The 22,418-nt window shown below is 35.5% G+C and overlaps 1 protein-coding gene and 1 pseudogene across 47 annotated transcripts in view; one reads left to right on the top strand and one right to left on the bottom strand.

Annotated features, from left to right (window-relative positions):
- MAP2 (microtubule associated protein 2) overlaps positions 1-22,418 on the top strand; it is a 244,607-nt gene that overhangs the window by 173,786 nt on the left and 48,403 nt on the right. For 37 of the 47 annotated variants that reach the window (XM_016132295.2, XM_036235956.1, XM_016132315.2 and 34 more), the window contains one exon: positions 6,598-6,882. In XM_016132295.2, coding sequence (XP_015987781.2) covers positions 6,621-6,882 — 262 coding nt within the window. In that variant the 5' untranslated portion in view covers positions 6,598-6,620. Of the gene's footprint in view, positions 1-6,597; positions 6,883-7,879; positions 11,794-22,418 lie in introns of those variants that run through there. The other 10 variants (XM_016132314.2, XM_016132313.2, XM_016132310.2 and 7 more) reach the window with 5 other exon arrangements.
- On the bottom strand, positions 4,245-6,209 carry LOC107503679 (annotated as a pseudogene).

Genomic DNA, 22,418 nt, shown 5'->3' with positions numbered 1-22,418 from the left:
ATGCCAACTCCGCTCCACCAATCTCACTACTCAGTGAAAGAGCATGCGGTGAATGGATGTCAGTGGATTTGGCTTCTCCTTCCAGATCTCCCTGGAAGTGTCTAACTTGGTCAAATCAATTTACTTTTTCTGCCCTCAGTTTTTCAATATGAGATAAACCATACACTGAATCCAATTGCTAAAAATGTTCAAATAAAAGCCATAAAATAATAATTAATAATAGGTAGCATATATGGAGTACTTCCACCTTGCCTGGAATTATACTTTATTTGGATTGTCTTATGTAATTCTACCAATAACCTAACACTGGATTGCTGTGTACTGTGTGTCCATCATCTTCAAAAATAATTATGTACCCACCAACTCTCTTCATATGAATTGTTTATTAGTCATGGTGTATGATGAAGAATGAGTCATCCTTATAGGTGTTTTACAATCAGCCTGAAAAGAGCAGAGAAGACATGCAAAAAATATATGGATTTTCAACTTAACGTTTTGATGCCATCAAGGACTTTTTCCTCGGTTTTGCATAGAAGGCAAAGAGAAAGAATGCAGGATTATAGTCAGTCAAAACTATTCAAGCTTAGAACTCTTGGCATTTATAAATAAAGATATAGATTCTACATACACTTTTAATATTGTTAGGGACTAAAAAGTTTCTGTTTTGTAGTACTAGCATGGATAGTAATAGTATAAGCATAGTTGAGCCTACACGGAAAGGGAAACAATACTCGTGTGCTTAATTGTATTATATAACTGGTTGTTTTATTCTTTTGTTCATCTTTGGACATGTAGCAGTACAAAATTATAATCCCAATGTTTGTATTGAACTGGCACATTACATGATGACAGGGCAGATAATATTACAGAAAACATTCTAGAACTGTCAGTGCCAAGTGCATTATAAAAATGGAGACATGCCTATCTGGCACTAAATGTATTTTTCCTTTAGTTTTTCCAAGCTTTTATTGTTTCTTTTTTCACCAATTTTTGGGAGTATTTAAAGCTGCCTAGTAATAACTATCATCAGAGACTATTTCTGTGCTTCATGATCTTTCTAATATTATAATCCAAAGAAAAATTGTGAGGTTTGTGGTGATATGGGACTCCCAAGAGAAAAAGTACTACTCTACTAAATGACATTTTCAGCACACATCTCAATTATCTAGGTATAAAATCATTGAATTACTTCTTTGAGAGCTTTACTACTTCACAATTATCTTCCACACATTCACTCTGCCTGTTACCCCACATCCATCTCCAATATGATTTAAGAAAATTATAACTCAATTTGAGAAATTTTGTGCAAGTGTACTTTTGTCATAAATCATTAATAAATGCCAAGAAGTATCTAAAATAAATATTTTAAAGACATTTTGAAGATGCATATAGACTAACTATGATCTATTCATTGTTTTCACAATATGAAGTAGGTTTTTACCACAGACAATGGATAATTTTAAACTTCTGGAGATGTTTCTGCCTCCCACAATAGGATTAGAACTGGCGTATCCCCAGGACGATGACCAAAAGTAGTCAGTCCCGTGATTGGAATTCACCACCTCATCATAAATGGACTGAGAAAGTAAAAGGTTCAGCTTCTATCTGTGAGAATGATTACACAATCTATCAAGATAATTGCCTTACCCCTTTGCTCAAATTCTTCTCCAGGGGTGTTTCATGTACGTATTTCTATCACTAGTATTCTTTTCTGACGTCCTATGCAGCAAGCTTGCAAAGCACGAGTCTTCAAATTTTAGTATCTCAGAGTCACCTGGTGAACTTATTAAAATACCAATTTTCAAGGCTCATACTCAGAAATTCTAATTTATTAGATGTATGTTGGAGGTAATTGGCTGAAAATACTTTAAGATACATCTGAAGAGGATGGTCACCAAAGAGCATTTCCGTTTCATGATTTTAAAACCTTTTCTGAATTAGTGTATCTTAACTATACATATGTAGCAAAACCTACATGTCACATGCTCTCTGCTATATATACCGTCTTACTCAGGTCTAGTAGTTTGTTCTACTTGGTGGTATCCTTTAATGCTCTCACTAGTACCAGCTCTTCTACCATGCCTAAAAATTGGGTTTCAAAACCATTCTCCTCTCACTGATTGAGCTAGTGTCAGCCAAACATTTATAGTTAACCGAACATTTTCCCTGTGTTTTTGCCTGGAGTAAGGAAGTGTGCATTCAACATTCAACAAATATTTGAAACCTGAATTAACACTAAACGGTGCTTTGGTCAGTTTGTATATTATTACCATGATTTTGGTTGTGTGCATCTTACTTTTGCATAACCCTTTCCATCCTTTGAAGGAACAATATGAAAATTTTTAAGAACTAGGTAGAAAATTAGAAAAATGTTTGTTTTTGAGTAAAATGTAACTCTGATTTACATCCTTAGCCCTGGATTTGCCCTCAGAAAAGAAGTTTGTCAGTAGCTCAGAAAGCTAGCACAACTGTCAGGGTCATGTTCTTCTGAGTATTTCTGCTTACTTATTTCTTCCCCTTAAATAGTGAAGGAAATGTGACAACTATACTTTATTTTCTACAATTCCTCAGGGAAAATGTACTCCAGAACTTTTGTTTGGTACACTTAAATAAATAAACATAATATATATATATATATATATATATCTTCCCTACTTGCTTTACAGAACAGAAAATACAGGGACTATCACAGCATGTCAAACTTTTTTTTTTATGTACAATACACAGGCAGATGGAAGTTCAGATGAAAATGCTTCTCTTTTTAAACTATCCTTTAAACACATTAAGTTTTAATGTGCATATATGGTTTTATAATTGTTAGGGAGAACCAACAAAAGTGTGTTATTTGAGAACCTCCAAAATAATAAGGTATTTGTCATTTTAACATTATCACTCATTTATTAGCAGCATTTGCTTGGATGGTAATTAAGAGTATTCCAGGGAAGATAGATAAAAGAAAAAAAAAATTTTTTTTAAACTAAATTAATGTTATGTTTTCCAATAAATCATACTTTCATTAGAGTTTGTTAAACTGTAACTTATCTGAAAGATCTAGAATATTATATTAGGTTTAATAAGACACTTTCTGTGGAAAAGATTGATGTCTATATTGTATTTTGTTTATTTTATATACATAAAGGATAATATCAAAGCTATTGTATACTAAATAATAATTTATATTTTCTTAAAAAATGATACCCTAAATTAAATTCCTATTGGAAGACAATGGGTACAGTTATTATTTATTTGTACTATATATTCTGCCTGATTTAAAAAGACTTGGTGTTCCACAGTTGAATTATATATAAAATAAGAAATAGAATACAGTACCAAAGATCTAAAATGAGGTAAATACTATAGTTAAGCACTAAAGTTTCTAGTAATTAAGGAAAAATATGGGAATAGTTGTATTACTTGTCTAAGACAATTTTTTCAGAGTGGCCTTCCAGATTTGGAGGGAAAAAGCTGTAATTTTAAGAACTAAAATTTTAAAATCTGGAATTTCTTGCTCACATTATCAAGCTATGCTTTTGGAAGGGGAAGAAGGGAGAGAATTGAGGTAGCTTCTCCGCTTACTTTATCAAACCAGAAGACTGCCGTGGATCTCTAGCTATTCAGCAATTAGGATTTGGGATTGTTTGCAATATGGAGAGAAGAGAGTCTTTCCCATTACGCAGCAGGAATGGAGTGCTAAAATTCCTGGTTCCTACAGTTTTCAGAGATTCAGGTAAAAATAATATTATACATCAGCAAGAAGAAGAAGTAATTAAAGGAAGCTGTGATCACTTTTAACTGTGTTATAATACCATTTAGAAGAATGGAGATAATCTGGTTCCCCAAAACACTGATTAGGAATTTAAGTGAAATTTGCCATGAATGGCTGGTATTTTTACTAATGCCTTGTTGTGATTATAAGTGAGTGTGCCCAAATAGTGTCTCTTAATTCCAGCAGCTTTTCCATAGAAGAGAAGGAAATCTTGCCAAATCATATTTTCTGTCAAAGTAGCTTTGTCAGAGCAATACCAGCCTGAAATCTCCTATAATGGTTATCACTTAATAGATGGTTAAACTATGTACATTTCAAAAGCCCCCCAAATTAGAAAGTGCTATCTGATTAATCTGCATACATTTTCTCCCTTTGGGCCATAAAGTTTTATTGGCAGGTCAGGCGAATGGTCAAAGGTAAGAGACCCACCCCTTTCATGCCCCTCCCCAGGGGCAGGTAGCCCAGAAGGCTGCTGGACTCAGGTGGTCTGAATGGTGGACAGGTTGTTGTAATAAGTGTCCTGGCTCTCAAGCAGGCTGCAGTAGGTGGCGATCTCCTGCTCCAGCCACGTCTTGATGTCCACGAGCTGCTGGTACTCCAGGTTTTGCCGCTCAGTGTCGGCACACATATCACTCAGCTGGGCTGCAGTGCTGGCGTTAGGCACTGGATCTGGGCCAGCTGGGCTCCGAAGTGAGCCTCAGTTTCTGTCAGCATGCCCTCCAGGGCAGCTTTCACCCTGAGCTGAGACTGCAGCTTGATCTCTAGACCCTGGAGGGTGCGCCTCAGGTTGGTGAGCTTCGTCTTGCTAATTTGTAGCTGCTCAGTGTGTCCAGCGACCTCTCAGTTCATCTCCTCAGTCTGGCTGGCGAACCAGACTTAAGCATCCTTCCAGTTTTTCTCAGCCATGACCTCATATTGGCTTCTCATATAGCTCAGCATCTTGGCTAGATCAATGTCTGGAGCAGAATCTACCTCCACACTCACCTGGCCACCCACCTGGCCCCTTCCTCGTGGTTCTTCTTCAGGCAGGCCAGCTCTCTCTTGAAGACTTCAGTCTGCATCTCTAGGTCAGCTCTGACCAGAGTCAGCTCATCCAGCGCCTCGTGCATTGATATCAGCCTCCACACTCATTCTCAGGGCCCGCTCCATGTAGAACTTAGTTCTGAAGTCATCCACAGCCAGATGGGCATTGTTGATCTGCAGGACAGTCTTGGAGTTCTCGATGGTCTTGTAGTAGTGGCTGTAATCGTAGGCGGGCCCAGGACCTTGCTTCTGGTACCAGTCTCAGATCTTCACCTTCAGGCCACCGTTGGCCGCCTCCAAGAAGCATACCTCCAGGTAGGAGGCCAGGCAGTCCTTGAGATTCGGTATGGTCACCTTCTCGTTGCCTGCCAGCAGCCCATCGAACCTGACTAGGCAGTCCACCATAGCCCATGGAGGAGGACGAGGACACGAAACAGGCGGCGGACACCAACACACCATGCCTGCTCGAGCTGTCATGGATGCTGGGTGAATGGAAGGTGCTTCCCACCCCCAAAGCACATGGTGCCACTGCCCAGGTTCCCAAAGGACAAGGAGGCCGACCACTGGCGATATAGGAAGTCATGGCGAAGGAGGATGCGGCAACACTGGTCGGAGGAGCTGCAGTTGGCAGGAGGAGTCAATCTGCGTGTAGTTTTGAGAGTTATCTAAATCTTATCAGGAAGTCATATGATGCTTTTTAGGTTATAAATTCACTTTCCTTGTGCCTCTGATATTAATTGAAATCAGTATGGCCAGCCAGTCCTTTCTTCTTCCAAAATTCGTTTTTATTGATTAATTTAAAAAAAAAAGAATCTAAAGCATTAAACCCTAAGAAGTTCATTTTTTGAATGCCTGGCTTCTTGAAAACAAATTATCTTAACATTTTAAGTGGATGATTACCAAGTAACACTCTCCTCATTTAGGTATTTGTTTTTAGATTCAAGATGAGGGGTTTTAGTTACTGAGAAATCTCTTCCAGAGAGTCCTTGGGGGTGAAACTGTCAATTTTAGCTGCTCATATTGTTTTACTTTCTTTGAGTATCTGTGGCTAGAACTCCCAGAGCTAAACATGGACTAAAGTGAAAACCTAAATATTTCCCACATCCTTTTGTAGACGTTAATAAACATGGCATCATATAAAATTTGCACTATAAGAAAATACCACTCCCCCTTAATCTGTAGATAGAGGTTAAGAAAGTTTGCTAAAAATTAAGTCAAAACTATTTGTCTTTTAATACACGGTATCCAGAAAAACATATCCACCTCTGGTTTGAATTGAACACTTTTGAAATGGAAAGGGCTAATATGATGGCCATTGTCTTTTCTAGGTTTCATGGCAATTTGTGTTTTTAAAAGAATACTTGGAGTAATTTTCCATAATCCAGCATGTCCCCTCAGCCTTTTCCCCACATTTTCTCATACTGCCGGTTTCCTGAACTCTACTGAACAGTTAACATCATATATCAATGAAAGTTTGCTAAGATGTATCCTTAAAGCCAAAAACTAGTTTTTTATAATAGTGTATGTAAATTGATAGAGATCTTACATTTAAAGTACACACACACACACACACAGACACGTGTGTGCGTGCGTGTGTGTGTGTGTGTGTATGCCAAAAAGAGATCTGTAAAAACAAAACCAGGATATTAACAACTTCTACCTCTTGATATCAAAAGTAAGTTATTGAACATTTATTCAAGCATAACCAACTACTGAGTTTGCTATAAATTTCCCCTATCTTGGTACTACTAATATCAGATCAGATTACCCCAAAGTGATGGCTGTTATTTTTCCTCTTTCGATCACAGGAGAGGTCACAAGGTATTAAAGAATGGCAGATGATCGGAAAGATGACGCAAAGGCACCTCACTGGACCTCAGCTCAGCTAACGGAGGCTTCTGCACACCCACATCCTCCTGAGATTAAGGATCAGGGAGGGGCAGGGGAAGGACTCGTCAGAAGTGCCAATGGATTCCCATACAGGGAGGATGAAGAGGGCACCTTTGGAGAACATGGGTCACAGAGCACTTACTCAAATACCAAAGAGAATGGGATCAATGGAGAGTTGACCTCAGCTGACAGAGAAACAGCAGGTAACTAAAGGCTCTTCTGTCACCATTGCTTGCTTTCTGTTTTGAAGTCTGTTTAGTCTGAACGTGAATTAATTTACAGCCCTAATTCTCTTTCACTAGTGCTTGGACAGAAATTTTAGTCAGTCAGGGGAAAAAGACAAAAAAAAAGAGAGAAGAATTGTGGAATTAGTCCAACATTCCCCCAAATGAGCTGTATTTTCAATTTCATCTCCCTATTTAGTTTTTGCCACTTTAATTTTAATAGACAAATGGCTCAGTGTATCTGTGTTTTACCAGTAACTGTCAGCATTTTAACTCATTGAAAGAAAACTTCACAAATAGTTCACTATTGATTCTCTTGAATGATATCAGACCTAAATCCAATTGACTAATTAAAAGCGTATTTACTTTTTAGGGTAGAAAGGAATGTAGAGTCTCTCTCCCAGCCTTTAAAAAGAAAAAAGAGAAAAGAAAGAACCAATACACACATATACACAGGAGCCATTTCATACTTTCTCAGATAGCTTTTTAAGACCTAATATTTAGACGCTTGAAGGAGAACATAATACAATTTACTCTTAAGTGCTTCCTTTCAAAGTGTAATTTCCACCAATAGAACTCTATTATTGATAATATTGTCATTGATGTCATAGTTATTATAGAGCATTAATGGCATCGAGAAACACTAGCCTGTACTATAATATTCTTGACCATTATTTTCATTTTTTCTGTAATTCAGAATTTAATGCATTTAAACACTGTAACTTGCAGATATGCTATTCCAAAGGGAGTAAGTAAACTACAAGTAGTAAGAATGGTTATGTCCCCTTCAAAATCACCCCTTACTCTTCAGATTGGTTTTCTACATTCCATCAATTAATTATCAATGCTCATCAACTGTATGCTCTGTTCAAAAAATTTATTTGCCGCTTCAAATGACTGAGGAGAAATTACTTAAGTATATAGTATATGTGTGTGTGTGTGTGTGTGTGTGTGTGTGTGTGTGTGTGTGTGTGTATATATGTATATATTTTAATCCATGCATTCCACAAACTACCATTGAACATTTTCTATGCAGTACAAAATGTGTTAGCATCCATGCCAAGGTGTGTGCGAGGAATGGTCTCTGAACTTTACAGGACAGATAATCTCAAAGCAGACATGAGACCTATGCACACAATTAATTCAAATATAAAACACGGTGTATGAAGTACCAAATGAGCAGTATAGAAAGACAGAGTTGAACTGGGTTTGTTTCTACTTAGGGTCAAAATCCTCAAATTGTGCACAGAAGCATCTTGAGGTGGCACAGCAAACCCCCAGGGCTGTGGCAGACGGTTTCAAATACTCAGAGAAACGGTGATAATCAACATCTGTCAAACACTGTGTGATATATTGGCTGAAGATAGTTTACAGTTTCAACATTAGGTCCTTTTTAAGATGTATCTTTGCAAAGTTCGGTTTTCAGCAGTTTCTGTGGTAAAAGGCAAGAATCCTGCAGAAATCCACGTGGAAAAGGAAAAGAGGTGGCAATGTCCAGTCTAACTCAAGGATTCGAGAAGCTGCGCAGTGCCCACGGGCACATAGATCCCATTAGTAAGAAATCGTGATTAAGAATGAACTAAAGATATTATTTTTACCTGTCATCATTACAATGAGGATTAAATTAAATAAAGGGTACAGAGTGACTGGCTCAAGAAATAATATCTATTAATTACTACTACTATTATTATTGGTAATGATAGTAGTGTTGCCAATATGGAAAATAAGACACTCTTAATCAAGGAATATTTTTCTACAGTCAAGTATAATACAACTTGTAGAGGGCGGGACTTGGGTCTCAGGAGCATTAACTAGGAAGCTTTTGAAAGGATTAAGGCATGAGGAGGCGAGGACATGTTAGAACAAAATGGTTGTGGGGAAGGAAAAAGGTAATGTGATAAACCAGGATTTTTCTGTAGCATCTGACATTATATCTCAAGTATTCAATAAATATGTGTTGAACGAATGAATGTATGAATGTAGGAGTGAATGAATGCCAAAGAAAAAGGAAAGTTTTTTTTCGAATGAATGGCGCAAACTATTGAAAAGTCTTATTTTTGTCTCTTGGACTCTCACCAATTGACTCTCACTATTATGGAGGTTTATAATACGAGAAAAAATCACTAAAGTGTGTTCGGTCAAGAGTGGAGAATCAACATTACTATTTTAGTTTTTCAATGGTCTTAATTAAGTATTTAAGAGCATCTGGAAAAAAATCCGTTTGCCAGGTCAGTGTGTCCTTGCCAGCTTCTTTGAGAAAATAATATAAATCAAAAAGAGACTAATAGATGTTTCTTTCAAATTATAGCTTCAGGAGCATCCAAAGTTAGTTTTTAATTCCGCTCAATATATGCATTAACCTTATATTACTTTTGGGAGACTGCTTATGAAAGTTTTATATGTAATACTGACAGAGTTGTAAATAGCCAACTGTAGGTTACCAGATTGATGCGTTCATCTCAAACTGTGATATGACTTTAAATGAACCTCCTTCCAGAAATGATTGATGATGGAGACTACTGATATGAGCTGGCATGTATTTTGAGGTGATTATTTTAAAGAGAACTTGGGAGCTATGTACTAGCCCACTCATTTAGCACTCACGTGAAATCCGTCTGCATATTGCATTTTTCCCCTGCGAAGGGTATTTCTCAAGACATTATTACGTGAAGCATTTCCCGGTAATGTCAAGTCCTCAGCAGTAGGTTGTGGTGTCCAAGCCATTGCTGACTGAATCCAAAGACCTTTTCCCTACTTTTCTTCTTTGCTATAGTTCTCTCATCATTTTTAGAAAAAAAAAAAAATCTTTTCATCAAGGTTGTTTATTTTTCTTCATCTCTATAAGCAAGCTCACATGATAAATGAATTACATCATACCTCTCTCCTCCTTCCCTCCTTCATCAGAGTGGGCTTACTTCAGCCAAAGGTCTTACCTCGTCCTCTGGCACCCACCCTTTTCAGTGTTCACCTTCATTTCTGAGCCATAACGATTTTTAATTTTTAAAGATGCAAGCCCATATTCAACTTATCTTTGACCTTATATACTGAGACTTGCAGGTGGCGCGGGGAATGCTAGAAGGCGGTAATGTTTTTTAATTATTTTTCTTTACCACTTATACTTCTACATTGTGTCTCTTTGCTTACAATTTAAAAATAATCTATAGAAAGGTAGATAGAATTATTTGGTCCTCTATTATGGAATAATTCTTGATACTTTAAGATTTTTTTTTACATTTATTTATTTAGTGTCCTTTTTAGAAGCTACACCACAGAATCCTGAAAAATAGAGCCATTTAAGAAAGTTATTGTGATAAAAAGACTAAAGCAGTCATTTTTACATTACCTTCCAATACATGAATTGAAAAAGTAAAGGCTTGTAATAAATCTTTCCTCTCTTTTTCACCTTATCTTTATTGAAGCAAGAGGAATTCATTTTGGTCCTCACACAGTTACGACTCCGAATGAGATTTAGGAGCCTCATCTTTAAGTTTCTTATCCAAGCATGGGACCCAAACTCATATTAGAATTCCTATCAAGATAACATGAAGATAATCAGAAGGGATCAGTAAGATGACCTTTCACATTCCCAGGATCGCATGACTACAGCCAGAATGCAGGTCTCTTGCTTTGTAGACCAGCGTTCTTTCTGCTCCCGCATGCCACCAGATTCAGAGTAGCACAGCCAGTTGCCCAGTTATCAGTCATAGCTGAAGAAGAAAATCCTTTTTTTGCAGAACTGCCACATTCATGTACCTTTAAGCATGACAGAAAAATATAACTTTATTTGTGATTTTCAATATGAATGGAGAAAGAAAGCAGGCAATTTTGAGATGTTTATAGATGCTAAAAGATTGAAGTATTTAATTAAAGTCATGCTTTCATGGTTTTGAGTATCTTAAGAAATAATGCTTTGAACACTAGTTAGAAACACTAGTCAGAGTATAAAGTGCCTTCATGACCATCAATAGCCAGTGCCATCTATATCTTTGAGTAAATTTAAAGATTAAAGGGCATTTCTTCAGTTAACTACACGCCCCCATTCCAAGGGCTGCTTTGTTTTCCTAACATTTCTGGGGATTCTGTCCAGGTCTCATCTCTGTCAGGGCAGTGATATCTGTAAAAACTCTTCCAGGTTGTATGCTGTCATTTTCAGAGTTTACCTGTGGAGCTGTGCCTTTTAAGGCCTTGGCTTACCCTCTGAACATCCATGTAACTCAAGCAGCCAAGTGATGAACATACTCAGATATATAAGTTTATTATTGCTGAAATTAATTATAAATTTAAGCTAAAAAATATACAGTGGAGAAAAAGTTTGTCTCACTCACATGCAAAAGAAAATATACCTTTACGCTTTCGTTTCCCTTTTCAATCTTAGCATATCAGAATCTGCCTTTCATTACCTCTCCCATTCTCCGCCAACATTCCTAGATTTGAGATTTACTAGTAAGAACCATCATCCTATTTAAAATATGGTATATCGCATATACTATGTTATTAATGTACACAAAGCAAAATAGCACAGAGCCATTTCTCCTGTGAACAAACTAAAGCCGTCACCACCGCCCCCTAAGACAAACAAACAGGCTGGCCTAACAATACAAGAGGTTGCAGATTTTCTTTTCCTTGTTGCCATGCCAACCACTCATTGCTCTGGCTGCCATTTCCCTGAGCTCCGCAGAGATAGGAGTGTGCAGAGCAGAGTCATTTAGCATTCAAGGGTGGATCTGCAGAAAACCACCCGGCCTCACTGCGAAGCGTCTGGGCCTGGCGGCGCCGATGGATGAGGACAGAAAATGGGGACCTTTTCAGTGTTTTCCTTCGAAAGGTTAAGCTTCTGGGGCTAGAAAGAGTGAGAAAGACAAGGATTGATAGAAAAGGCAATTCTATAAGGTTTGTATTTGTCACGTTTGCTTTGTCCTATATGATTTCTATACCATTTGAAGCAGGTTATGGTTATTAGCTTCAATCATAATATGTGGCTTGTCTTGTTGGTAAATAGGGGGATCTGAATCTAATCGAGGGCTACCTTACATGAACATTAAAATAAAGAACTGTATCTCTTATTCTGGGTAAGGTATGAGCTTGTATGTAGCAGGTATTACTAGCCAGAGTTTATAATGCCTTAGAAATTGGAGAATAGACAGGCACCAGATAAAGTTGTTTGTTTAAATGTGCAGTTGTAAAATTCTATCTCATATCGATCTTTAGTCTTCAGTCAAAGACTTACATACAGTAGGATGAGATTGTCTTAAGCCAGTAATTCTAAATCGAAATATAAGAAAACTTGGTTTCTCTAGACCTCTTTTAATTAAACCAATGACTCAACAAATTGAAGTATGATTTTACTCCTTGGAATTTGAACTGCCTACAACCACTTTAAGTTGTCAAGAGGCTGTATCTAACACAATATAATGATATTTAAAAGCTAAGATTTATTTGCATACACATTTACTTCCATGTATGTTCTTCCAGAAAATTCCTCCCATGCACTTGTGGAATTCAGTTTCCATTCTTTATTGTCTTGTTTTGTGCCAAATGTCAGAGCTACATCATAAGCACTAAAAAAAAAAAAAATTATATTATTCTCTTTGATCCACTAACACTTAGAAAAATTATTTTGTTTAATTTGAATATTAATCAATGCAACAGATTTGAGCTAAAAACAGTTCAGACCTACTTGTAAAGTTATTCTGTCTGGCTCCTTTCTAAATGTAAATATAATTATCACTGTATTTTTTTTACTTGATTCTTCCTCCTGATCCTGTATTTTCTAACTCCTGATCCTACATTTTCTAAGACTTTATCACATTTTCTCCTCTTTCATTTGCCGTCATGTTTTGTCATATTTTTTTGAATGTCTTTCAATTTTTTGAGGTTTTAAAAATCTGCATTTAGAGAAGAATTCTAAACATTTAATAAAATCATCTTTATTTGTAATGAGCAGATAAAAATAGTTCACGTAAACAAGTCTTCCTAGATTCATTTTCGGACTGTCTACCCTTAGTTTTGGTTAGAATTATGCATAGCCTTTATCTGTCTCTTGTTACATTTTTAAGGATTCTCACCCCTCAAAAGAGAAAAGAAAAAAAAAAGATAAGAGAAAAACTTTATTATGATTTGGAGCAAATAAATTGCTCTAATATCTTGAGAATATAGTCATCATCAATCAATTTTTTTCAAAAAAGTGTGATGTGTGTGTGTGTGTGTGTGTAAATTGATTGTATTGTTTGTGTATGCCAGAGAAGAATAGCACACCAAATAACACCATGAGGAATGGCTATGGGTTTGATTTAATTGCTGTTGAGAGGTTAGTAGACTAGGGAGTACCTCACAGTCATCACTCCTCCCTCTTTCCTCCCCAAGCCACTGAGATGAACCGACTCTGCTCCAGTATATCAAACCTTTTCCTCTTTCTTTCATTCCCTCACACTTCACTGCTCCTCAGTACATTACATAAAGCACGTGCTTTGACTGTCAGGGGAGTCTGGAAATATCAGGAGCAGATGAACAGAACAACTGGTGCTGCATTGCAGACTTGGTAGTTTAAGCATGATCCGGCTTGGCATCATGAGTCCTGAGGGGAAAAGGACACTGACTCTCTTGCTGCCTGCTCACTGTGTGGCTCATCTCCCAGAATGAGTCACCATTCAGCAACACTCATAGAAAATACAGTTCAAAACTCAGCCAAGCCAGTGAGCACAGAAAGAGAAGACCTATGTCCTAGGCTCTTGTTGCAACTTTTAACAAATATGCAAATGCTAGAACACACAATGAGAATTAAAAACCTGCTTTACAGTTGATTTCAGCAATACTCAGTACTTAAGACATAGGCAAAATGGATAATGAGGAAGGAAAATCAGAGATTTTTCAGAGAATAATCATCTTTAATAGAGATGATTCAAGCTGCAGCAGCCTGAAAATTAGACTCAATATTTTCAGTCCAAATTTTCTATTTGGCAACACAAGTCAAGGCACTACTGGGATATGAGCTCCTCTGGGTCTTACATAAGCGACTCCAGCACGAATGATCAGTCCTCTGATTGAAATAATGATCTTCCTTTTTGCAAAACAGGTTACATTTGCCCAACCAGAGTGTCGTGGTTTCATTTTTGTGCAGCATTGTGAAGCAAGTCATGGAAAAACATATGAAAGGGATACATGCTACAGAAGAGATTATCAAAAGTCCATGATCAAAGGTCTAGAGCTGATGTTGATTTTATTCTCTCAATGAATCTCTTCTTCTGAACATCCTCACATACCATGTTTAGATCTCACTGATAGCATTGGTCCTATGGAGCACTTGACTGAAATCACTTGTTGCTTGCTTTTACTCGTTGTGAGCATTTTGAGTAGTTATGTTTCATTCATCTTTATGTTCCTTTTGGTATATAATGCAATGCTTATTTTCTACAGTAGGTGTTAATAAGTATTTTTTGAATTGATATAAGGAGGACAGAAACTTAATATCTGTGTTTGGTTTTGAGAATGGAAATCACATAACAAAATGAGGTTGCAAAAATTTTACCACAATGTGAGTAATGTTTGTGGGAAGGATTGTGTTAGAAAGGAATACCGGAAATAAAGAGGCAAATAGAGAAACTGTAAGAGGGGGCTAGATTAAGAGTAAAGGCTCTAGAACTGTTGGCTAGACTACTAAGGAATTAAGTAGGAACTCTGAAATATTGTATTGAAAAGACTGTAGCGAAAGGATATAGTGAAAGACTTGACATGGTATAAAAATAGGAATGAAGGTTTAGAGTAAAGGAAATATGTTTTTGACCTTAGATAGAAGTAAGACATCTAATTAGGAATATTTTCTTGATGATAAAAATTACTGAACTAGGAAGAATATGAAACGTCAGGATAAATAACGTAAGAGGCATCTATAATCTTAACAGCTAATAAACACACAGATATTGAACAACTTTTCATGCTCATTCCTGAAAAATTGATCGCGATGTAATAGTTGGCCTCAATTGAAACTCTCACTGAAATATCCTGCAAGGAGAACTCTAAGTGAATGTCCTTGTTGCTCCACTGGCTATAAGGTAATGATTGCCTTACTGTTTGAGGTCAGAAGCTCAGAAATTTCTTTTTTGACAAATGTACAATCCAAATCTTAAAGCAAGTGGGTGTTCAAAGTCATGGACATACTTAAACTTCTTTAATGTAATGTATTGTCTTGGAGAGATGTTGTATATTCTGTTTTCGAAGTTCTACCTGAATAAAATACCACCAGTGCCCTTTCTTCTCTACTTCATCTTTGAATCCATAAAATGATTTCAAAATGGTAAGTTCTTGGGTAATAAACAGCATTTCTTTATTGGATAACAGGGCTGTTTATTCATTAACCTTAGGAAAAAAAGTTTGATTTCAGTTAGATATATCTCCCTAGTTTCATTATTTAAAAACAAATAAAAGTTTCTTGTAATCCATATTTTTTTCTTTTTGACATATTAAAATGAAAGATTCTGCTATTTAAATTTTCTAATTCTAATCATTAAGTATTTCAGAAAAAAGGGCTTTTTTTCTCCAAAGATGATGATGACGATGATGACGATGATGATGATAATGATAATGATGATAACAACAACAACAAAACAACTACTATTACTTTTATAAGCAATTTTTAAAAGAATCAGTTCATTGGATAATTTTTCTCCTTGCTGCATTTTTTATTTTGCTATCCTTTATCTTAAAGCCCAAATACATTTTTCTCTTTACTTAATAATTGGCTATTGCTTATTTTTCTCATCAGCTTGAAAAATAGAAATTTGTGACTAAAGCATTGAAAAAATTGAAGTAAACCTGCTTTCCTCAGATCTGTACCAGAAAATAAATGTTAACATAGGGAAAACTGCCTTTTCTCAAAAAAAAAAAAAAAAAAAAAAAAAAAAAAGAATTTGTATTAACTTGACCTAGGTCAAAATACATGTAAGATATTTTCTCAAGGCGGGTTCTCACCCAATTCATGTAAGTCTTGATTGCATTAAGAAAGGAAACAAAGAGTAAAGTTTGAAGCAAATACAGATGCCACTTTCAGAAAGCACATTTTAGGAGGGGAAGTTCATTCAGTGAGAATAACAATGGTCCCTGTCCTCATGAAAATAACTGCCATCTGGCCTAAGAAAAATATAGTGCTTGAAATGCTTTGTGGACCATGTTGAGCTTGCACGTATAATCTGAATGCAACTTGAAAACACTGTGCAAGAACTTGGCTGTTTTGCTGCCAGGTTTTGTTTCTAGTGGGATTTCACTTTTAGAAGGTAAATTGTAGCTACCTTAGCTGATAATTTAGCATCTTAGAAGTAGAACCATCTGATAAGGTTGAATTTAAATTTTTTAATACAAAGGACTAAAAGCCTCCCAAATTATGTTTAATTTTTTAAAACTAAATTTAAAAAAATAATGAGCATTTCTTTAATTCTAACTAGAAATGCTTGGGTATCCTGTTCTCCAAATAATGGTAAATTTCAACTTTCTGTTATGTTCTCCAATGCAACTGGATGTGAAAAATCTGTATAAAAACAAAATGCTTTTCTTCACCAGGCCTATAGCAAAATGGAAATTATGAAAATGCTTTTTAGATAATATTTTGAAAAATCTGGTTAAAATGTTATTTTGTTCTATAAAATTTTAAGTAAGACTCTTTTAATAATACAATTGCCTTAAAACTATATTTTTCTTCCTATAGCTTTTAATCATCTTGTTAACTATCAGACCAAGTCATTCTTTTTAATTTTCTTTTTTTTTGATATAAAGCCATCAACTTTATTTTATTATTTGTTTGTCTGTTTAACACCTAACAGAACCAGGTTTTCCTAGATGGTCTCCCATCCAAGTACTAACCAGGCCCGACCCTCCTTAGCTTCCAAGATCAGACAAGATCAAGCATGTTCAGGGTGGCACGGCCATAGACTAGACCAAATCATTCTTTCCTTTGTGTTTCATGTTGCATTTCAGAATTATCCAAGAAAAATAAAGCAGAAACCATAAAGTTTCCTAGATTCACGAGAGTTTTTACTTTTACAGCTAACTTCTCTTTAGGAAAACAGACCCAAATTACAATCTCAAATAAAACATTTTTGAGAGATAAAAGGATCTCTACAAAGTTCAGAAGATATGATTGATAACCTGGCAAAGGGAATGAAAATGAGTCAGAAAAATCAAGCTATTTTTAGATGTATTCTGAGAAGCAGAAATTGGTCAACTTCTCCATCATGATCAGGACTACCATATATGAAATATTGAAATTATAATTTAACTTTGAAAAATGGTACACATCCTGATTAAGAAATTTTTTTATATGTCAGAGGGAAAAATGATATCTTTCATATATTTTCATAGTAAATTGAATCACTTTGCCATATTTTAAGAAAATGAAATTTAAAAATTGTGAAATATGATTTATTATATATTTCTTCTCTAGGATTGTGTTTTCCATACCAAATGAAGCTCTGTGTTTGTAGACATACTATAGCTTATGATTATAGTAACATCTGCCTATATGGGATCTTCCCTAATCAAAATTATAAAGTAATTAGAATTTGCCTTGAGCAATTTTTCATTTGCTTCCTGAATCCCATTTCTTCATTTTCTTCAGGTGGTCAGCAGTCATCTGAAGCCACCTCACATGCCCAGGATCCCACCATTCACCCTGTTGCAAAGCCCACTGTCATCCTACCTACCTAGATAGCATCTCATTTCTATGTTTGTCTCAACTCCGCAGCTCCTTCAAAATTGATCTACCTTTCTCTTTCTGCTGGGCTCCCACAATAAGACAACCAGAGCTATTGCAATATAAGTTAGTTTTATGCTTTCTAGATATCATTTGCATTCTGATATGGCTTCAGCATCTTCAAATAAAAGTGAATAGTTTGACAGTTCTATGTATGATATTGATGGCACTGGAATTTACAAGTATTTCTGGAGGTGTGCTGGATAACAGTGACACCCAATACACAGAGAAGAGATATAGATTGAAATGTATATGTGCCCTTGAGTTGGCTGTGGTTCCTGGTGGCCCTATGAATGAGTGATGCCCTTTGACAACGTGATATATTCAAGACAATGGAAAAGATAATCCAATTGCTCACAAGTCTATAAGGAGTAGTAAAATTGTAATGTTATTGACAAGATGCAAAACCGAGCTTTTTAAAGCTCTAGAACCATTAGCAATTCCCTCAATGCCTTAATGTTTGTAGTTTGTATTTAATTTATTGACATTAAAGCAATTGGAAAATTTCAGGGGGCAAATTCCCCAAGGAATTTCTCTTTCTCAGATTAATTTGAGATCAATATAATATTACAACCCAACTTAATTATGAAATCTTTAATATATAGCCTACAAACAGCAATATAAATATGTACACATTACTACATGGGAAACTTCCAACACCACCAGCAACAAAACCTTTAACTAGAATATGATAATAGAAAGCGAGACTATATTTGCATACTATATTTTTTTTCTGCTTAAATGTGTTTTTTTTCCTGTTTCCAGCTGGACCCTTAAAATTAGAAGCACAATTTTCCAGTAGGTGCTATTTCTGATTCGCGCTTTTCTTTTCTAATTACTTTTGACTCCATACATGGTATCCTTAACCTGTGATGTTCTCCCACTGATAATCATTTTGATTTACTATACCTTCCTCCTTGACTAAATTTAAATGCTAAACAGATTTTGTTCAAGCTCTAGAAACTTCATTTGAGTAGGTTAATTTGTCAGTCTAAACAAATTTGAGCACATAGGTCGAGGTAGGAAAAAATGACATAATACCCTGTGCTACCTACCAGTCTTAGCCCAACCAGGTTGCAAATGCATTTCAGGAGAGGACTGTGAGTGACTGTAGATGGTTCAGCCAAAATCTGAGGCCATTACTCGAAAAATCTTAAAAAAGCAAAAAACATGTCCTTCAATGAGATTGCCCCATTTCAAGCACATTTTAAATGTAGGAACTCCAAGTCTGACTCATCTTCGTATCCCCCGTAATGACTAAGTATAGTTCCACTATCTAAAGTGGGTATAATACAAAATCTGTTAAATTTAAATATCCACAGAACTGAACTTTGTGTAGTCACGATTTCTTATCTTAAATGCATTTACCCCATCAACTGACTTTACCTCAAATGCATTTTTCTCCATGAATAAATTTTTCTTTTTTTAATGAGGAAATCTTTAGGAAAAGAAATCTTTGGAAGAAAAAGCTGGTAGACAAGGATCGACAGCTGCAGTGTTGGCCTGGGCGACCCTTCAAGATCACTTGGGAGGGATATGCCAACAGTGGCCTTTTTATTGAATGCTAAGGTGCCAGGGAAACAAACAAACAAAAAAAACCCAACAATCCGCTCTTTTAATTTCCTTCATCACCAGTTGATGACAAGAAATAGTTTCAGAGAAACCATTTACTCTCCAAATTAAGCAAGGAATAGAAGCAAGGAACTTTTCTTTTTTTCTCTTCTTTTATGAATTTATCTAAGGTATTTGTTTAGTAGACAGCTTCGAACTACACAGTGCTTTCCTTGTTGACTAGTTTCCATCAGCAGAAGCAATTAGCATTGGTTTCCTAGGCAACCATTCTGTACCCTACTGAGAAAAACCTTTTCTTGACAGAAGCATTCTGTCTAGAATTGTTTTGTTTTCTTTCTTTCACAAGTATAAGGTAGGCTTGTCATTTAACACAGCGTTATTATGCCTGTTATCCTTCCAAGAGGAAACATTTACTGGCTTTTATATTCTATATGATGAATTTATTATCAATGTCTCTTACTTCTCTCTTAACAACCTGAAAGAAATCAACAAAAATATGTTCTCAGACATATGCCAACTTGCTCGGATTTTTTTTTTCTTTTTTGGTATACAGTATAATTCATGAGCTTTTGTATTTTCAAGTAATCACAGCTAGTCCTGATGAAAACCCAAAAAGTACACTTTCAAATCAAACTGGTGTGTTTCTCAAGTATGTTACATATGGTTCAGAAGCACCATGGAATTTTCAGGGCCACTGAAGTTTCAGCTTTATTGCTTTTGTTATAAATCGACCAAGCAATATTGCTAGAGTAATAATAATAATAATAATAATAATAATAATAATAGTAAACTAAAAATATGTGCTAAACACCAGGCCTTGAGACCATCTTGAAATTTCTGAAATGATAATGTGACCAGAAAAACATAAGTGGTATAGCCTAGATCAGCACCATAGGAAATCCAGAGGGCTGCAGTGGTTGTACGTGGTGAGTAGTATGGTACAACAGTAGAGTAAACTTTACTTCATAGTTTTAGTTTAAATACTAAGTGGTATGAGCCTGATATATTGTCTGTTAGGCAGTGATCCTACATGCAGGAAAGAATTTATTCACTGGGAAAAATGACAGAATCATCTCAACGTATGACAACAACTTTCAAGCCTTTATTGGACGTTTTGTCAATCATACGTTGATCATAAACTTAGGTGATAATGAAACAGCAAGAATATTATACAATTATGTAAGTAAGCACTTGATATATATCATTTCATTTAACTGTCACAATGCATTATAATATGAGTGCCACTTTTATTCCCCTTTACAGATGGGGGATCTGAAAGTTAGAAAGATTGTCACTAACTTGTGACTCATAAGAGATAAAGGTAGAATTTGATTCCAGGTTTTCTGACACCTGAACCTACTATTTATGTAAAATATTTGTACTACACTGATGTAAATAAAAGTGATATCCAAACAGGATAAGTTGTCTTTATCCATTGTTTTGCTAGAATCCCCATATGAAAAATGTATTAACGTGTGGATTAAGTTATATCGATGGGAAATAAAAGTGCTTAGTATAACAACTTTTTAATAACCTGATATCACAGTATGATGTTTATTCATTACTTAGGTGAAATGTAAGTAGCTTAGCATGCTTTCTTTTGTGTATTATCAAGTAGGTTTCTATAGATGAGCCATATCTCAATTTATTTCTCATACCGGTTTACCTCCTATATATGTTTCCACCAATATAGTTCCCCAATACAAATAAAAAAATATTTCTCACCAGATTTCAGTTTATCTACTGAGGACTGCTTTGATATTATTTTCTAAATACTGGCCTTATCTCTGTTGCCCAGATTAAGTTTTTAAGATGACTTTACTTTTGACTTTTAGACATTTATATAGTGATGATTTGTTAGCACCTGTTCCCTGGGTTTTATCTTTAAATCCTGTATTTTATATCAGCCTAAAATTAATAACATTTTTCAGATGTTATGAGATAAATTGTTTTAAAGAAGTAAGTTTTGATGTTTTCCTTCCAAGTGATTTGCAGGCAAATCACTTACGGATTATTTTCAAGCTCTCATTCATTTTACTGAGGCATGACATGACTTTAAAGCCATGTCATGAGATGATTTTGTATTACTTATAGAAACTGTCTCACTACCATAACGACACTACTGATAAAATAATAAGTTAATGTTCAAATACTGGTTATAAGGTTCTCATTATAAGGCAAAAACTATTGTGAATTATACTGAAATCCTGACATTAACAAAAGAGAATAAAATGGATATCCCACACACTCTTTAAGACAATTTTTAACATAAACTAAAAATGTCCACTTCTGGAAAACTTTAGACGTTCAAAAGCAAGATAACTGATCCTTTCAAATTTTCAGTCTACAGTAAGAAGTATGTTTTCAGCTGTGAAGAGCAGTGGTATCTTTTAATTAAGTATAATGATAATAGTTTCCCAATTTATGTGTAATCTAGATTCATCTTTAATCTTTCGAACATGGTTCTATTTACAAATTTATACATATAATGTTTGGAAGAAAAAAAATTAAATATGGCAGAGATTAGGAAAGGGAATAAGGAGATAAAAGAAACTAAGTAATGAAATATTAAAATGTAGTCGAATCTTTTATCTCAAAAAGAACTTTTCATGTTGCTTATTGTCCCCAGGAGTAGACAGGGATTATCAGTCCTTTTGAAACTCTTCAAAATCACTCTATTGATTTTTAAATGTCTGAATTTCTTGAAAATTAATATATACAAGTAAGATAAATTATTTATTACACTATCTTATTCAATCCACAAGATATATAGGTAAGTAGATAGGTAGAGTGGGGGAGGAGGTTGGGAGAGGTAGGAAGAGGCGAAGAAGGGATGGGATGGAGGGGAAAAGAGACTGATTCAAAATATAATCAGGAATGGTAGTTGTATAGTTTAGATAGATGAGCAGGTCTGAGAGCACGTTTCCTTGGTTCACACCTTTAGAAGCTTTTAAAATTCAGATAAATTCTACCCAAGCAGATTCCTCATCTTGAAAGCCTAGTTCTTAAGCAGTATACCTGCTGTCATCCTGGGTGGGGTGAGGAAGACTTTCCAGAGGATGCTTAGTCTAAACCAAGTAAAAACAGGTAGATGTCTTCTAATCTGCTTATGAATTGGCAAATTCTGAACATGAGCCATAATAAAACTTTAATGAAATATTCATTCTAAAATCGTAACTAAAATTATGAGAACAAACCTCACCCA

The sequence above is a fragment of the Rousettus aegyptiacus genome, unplaced genomic scaffold (genome assembly GCF_014176215.1).
Source record: "Rousettus aegyptiacus isolate mRouAeg1 unplaced genomic scaffold, mRouAeg1.p scaffold_m13_p_2, whole genome shotgun sequence".
NCBI classification, from domain to species: domain Eukaryota; kingdom Metazoa; phylum Chordata; class Mammalia; order Chiroptera; family Pteropodidae; genus Rousettus; species Rousettus aegyptiacus.
Note: the sequence above shows the minus strand (reverse complement) of the source record. Positions and strands in the feature narration are given on the sequence as shown.